At 55.9% G+C, this 3,631-nt stretch overlaps 1 protein-coding gene across 2 annotated transcripts; it reads left to right on the top strand.

Annotated features, from left to right (window-relative positions):
- Nucleotides 1-516: 516 nt before the first annotated feature.
- CITED4 (Cbp/p300 interacting transactivator with Glu/Asp rich carboxy-terminal domain 4) lies at nt 517-3,394 on the top strand. 2 transcript variants are annotated; one of them, XM_034754189.1, is made up of 2 exons: nt 517-701; nt 1,446-3,394. In XM_034754189.1, exons 1-2 carry the CDS (start codon nt 532-534, stop codon nt 2,077-2,079), a joined length of 804 nt encoding a protein of 267 aa, XP_034610080.1. In that variant the 5' UTR covers nt 517-531; the 3' UTR covers nt 2,080-3,394. The 2 variants fall into 2 exon arrangements, with proteins under 2 accessions (XP_034610080.1, XP_034610081.1); XM_034754190.1 differs by having other exon boundaries at nt 620-737; nt 1,444-3,394.
- The last annotated feature ends 237 nt before the right edge of the window (nt 3,395-3,631 follow it).

A 3,631-nucleotide genomic window follows, 5' to 3' on the forward strand; every position in this document is an offset into this window, starting at 1 on the left:
GCCGCCAGGCTGCGGGCAAGGCGGAGAAAGGCGCATGCGCAGTGCCGTTGAGCACAGCCCTAGGCCTGCCTCCCGCTTTCTGGGCACCCCACCACCGGCTGCGAAGGGAAATGGCCCCCGGGCTCCTAGCGACCATCTTGTTGCAGCTGCTTCCCTGGCAGGAGTCGGGCGCTGCCTCCGTCCCCGCCGGCCGGCAATGGCCGCCCGCGGCTCCGGGCTCCCCCGGGCCAGCTCGGGCTCTGTACAGCTCGCCCGCCGCGCGGACTAACGGGAGACGCTCGCTGGGGCCGCCCCGCGCTCGGCAGCGGGCCGCTTTGTCCGCGGAACGCGCCGGCCCGACCCCGGACAGCCGGGGAGCATGCGCGGCAGGACACGCCCCCCGCGCGAGCAGAGGAGGGGCTCGGCCCGAGGCGGCCCGGCGAACTCCGCCCACTGCGCTGCGCTCGCCAGCCCCGCCCCCTCCGAGTCCACACACAGTAGGGGCGGAGCTAATCTCTCCGCGGGCCCACCTGACGCGACAGCTGTGCACCAATGGGGGGCGAGGGGCGGGGCTCCGGGCCCCGCCCCTCCTTTTGTCTATATAAGGCTGTCGCGGCAGGTCGGGCGCTGGCGACGGGGATCGGAAGGAGCCGCAGGGCGGGTGTCGCTGGTGCTGCCGCTGCTGGCCGGGGTGTCTGCGCCCCTCGGCGCGCCGCGCTCGGGTACGTGGCCGGCCTTGTCTGATGGTTACAGCGGCTTAGTGAGCGCGCGGGGCGGGTTCGGCCGCGGGGCTCCGCACACCCCGGGCGGGCTGTAGCTCGCCGCGACCCCGCGAAGGAGGGTCCCGGTGCTGCCGGGCGCAGCCTCTGGGGGACCCTGTGGCGGTGCCGGGGTCCCTGCCGCGCTGCCCCATCCCGGGCTCCTGCAGCGCCGCCGGCGGGGGTCCTCGGCGCCCCCTCCCGGGCAGAGCCGAGCAGCTCGGCGCTGGGGTCTGCCGTGCCGCGGGGGCAGCTCGGCGCTTCTGTGCCCCGCTCCCAGGGCTGCGGGAGACGGGTCCCGCCGGCTGCTCCGTGTGACCGCCCGGCCCGCAGCCCTGGCCGGGGCAGACAGTGGACGGGGGACCCTGCCAAGTCGGCTTCGCTCCGAAGCGGGTTAACAAAGGGCTCTTGCAAACCCGGCCTTGGCCATTACAGGCTGGGGCTGGGGCATGAGGGCCAGCGAGTGCAGGTGACCATCCCAGGAGGTCGGGCTCGTTAAAGGGGTTGGCTGGGTAGTGATGACCCAGACAGAGACACTAGTGATGCGACAGCTTCTCCAGGGGCAGGTCCCTGGCCCTTCTCTCCCAGGACCCAGGTTCCATGGCAGCCCGGGATGGAGGGCTCACAGGGCAGTCTCCTTAGAAGAAGGGAAGTGGGTAGAAGTTACCTTTCCCTACCAGCACCTCAAACCTTCTTCTTGCCTTGCAGTGACCTCCTCACAATGGCAGATCACATGATGATGTCGATGAACCATGGCGTTAATGGGCTCCAGAATTACCGCATGGGAATGAATGGGCTGCAGGGACCCCCCCAGCATGGGCAGCATGTGCTAAGGACTCTACCTACAACCAACCAGATGATGCAGTACGGAGGGGCCAGCATGGATGGGAGCATGAGGCCAAGACCCAATATCAATGGACAAATGGGCCACCATCAAATGCCGAACACTATGATGTTCAACAGTCCGAGCCAGCAGCAGCAGCAATACATGGGGCCTGTAGGCACTCAGCAGCTTATGGCCAGCATGCACTTACAGAAACTCAACACCCAGTATCAAGGGCACCCGCTAATGGGCATGAGCAATGGTCCCATGGCAGCAGGTGCACAGCAGTACAGAGTGGTGCCCAGTCAGCACCCTGGCATGCAGCACATGCCCTCACCAGCTCTGACCTTGAATGTTATGGACACTGATCTCATAGATGAGGAGGTCTTGACGTCTCTGGTCCAGGAACTGGGTTTGGACCGGATTCAGGAGCTGCCTGAGCTCTTCTTGGGACAGAATGAATTTGACTTCATTTCAGACTTTGTCAGCAAACAACAGTCCAGTGCCATCAGCTGCTGAGGGGCTTGGGGCTCAGCCTTTTTCTTTTGGTGGCTTGAATTCCCCCCACTCCACCTATTTCCCACCACCTCCCCAAAAACGATCATTGGATGCTGATGGCTTGCACTGGATTGCTTTCTCTTTTCCGTGTGGGAGTTATTTTTCTTGTTTTGGGAATGGGATGGGGAGGAAGTTTCTGGTGACCCAGACAGTGAAGATGAAATCTTGCTGTAGGATCATCCTAAATGGCATGAACAAGTTTTGTCTTCAGCAGAAACAATGGACTACTTAAAGTGACACTCATGACTTTCCATGTCTAGGCTTCCAAGTGCCAGGGTAGAAGGACAGCGTGGTGCTGCTGCCACTAGTGAGCTTGTTCTAGGTTTTGGCATTGCCAGTGAAGTTCCCAAACTTTACTTGTGATTAAAATCCTGTAATAGCTTGTGTGTCTGAACTGCCACTATCTCACATTGCAAAGAGGGGCTTTGGTTTGGGTTTTGTTGTTGCTGGCTTTTTGTCTTAAAATCAAATCCCTTCCTTCCCCACAATACTAAGATGTTTAATCTTCCTTTTCTACTTTGACTCAAAAAGGGGTCACTTCCCCCTCCATCAGGTTATTACTATTTTATTGTCTTAGCTGCACAAAATGTGTCTCCGGGGAGGGTGATGTATACGTATGTGCCTAAATCTCTGTAGAATTTGGATCTTTTAACTTGTACAGCGAATCAACTGTAAAACTACTAAGTGTTCAGACTAATTCAGATGCAAGGCTTAAAGCTGCAGTCAAACTCCATTTTCTCCGCCTCTGAAACCAAATAAAATCCATGTAATTGTATATTCCTGGCCTAATCTTATTTATTCTTTTTCTAATCATTATTTATTAGAAAGGGCTCCATTCGTTATTTGGTTTTGAGACTGTTGGGAATGACTAAAGGGCTTACTGCAGTTTTAAGATGCTGGCTTTTTTTAAAAAGGACTGGAACAGCTACATGTTTCTTCCAAACAGCCATGCACAAGGTTTTCAGCAGCATAATTTTGTGATGAATATGTAGGTCCTTGTAAACCAATCCCCCCCCCCCCCCCCCCGATGTGATAAAGGATGACTTGATTTTTAATTACATTGCTCAGAAAAGGTTAAATGTAAAAGCTAGTGGGTTTTTGTTTCCTCTTCTGTCTCTTGTTTCCAGGCGCTTTGGAAAGTGGAAAGCTCATTGTGTCAACTTTTAGTTGCTACTGCCCCCTGCTGCTGAGAGTACATGGCAGCACATCATTGTTGATCAATGAAGTGAGAATGTACAGATTAATTTTCAAATAAAAGCTAAAACTTAAGTGACAAGCTTGCTTGGTGGTTTGTTTAATCAGATGTGCCTGAGATAGGGTTGCCAACTTTGGTTGGCTGTATTCTTGGAGGTGTCATCAGATAACACAATCTTTAATTCAGATTAATTTTTAATGCCTGGAGACTCCAGGACAATCTTGAAGGGTGGCAACCCTAGTCTGAGACCATGTCGGGTGCTGTCCAACAGCTGTGTACAAGGAGAGCTGCATATTGATGTCTGGGCTTTGGAGTGGG

Source organism: Trachemys scripta, chromosome 20 (assembly GCF_013100865.1).
Source record: "Trachemys scripta elegans isolate TJP31775 chromosome 20, CAS_Tse_1.0, whole genome shotgun sequence".
Classification (NCBI taxonomy): domain Eukaryota; kingdom Metazoa; phylum Chordata; order Testudines; family Emydidae; genus Trachemys; species Trachemys scripta.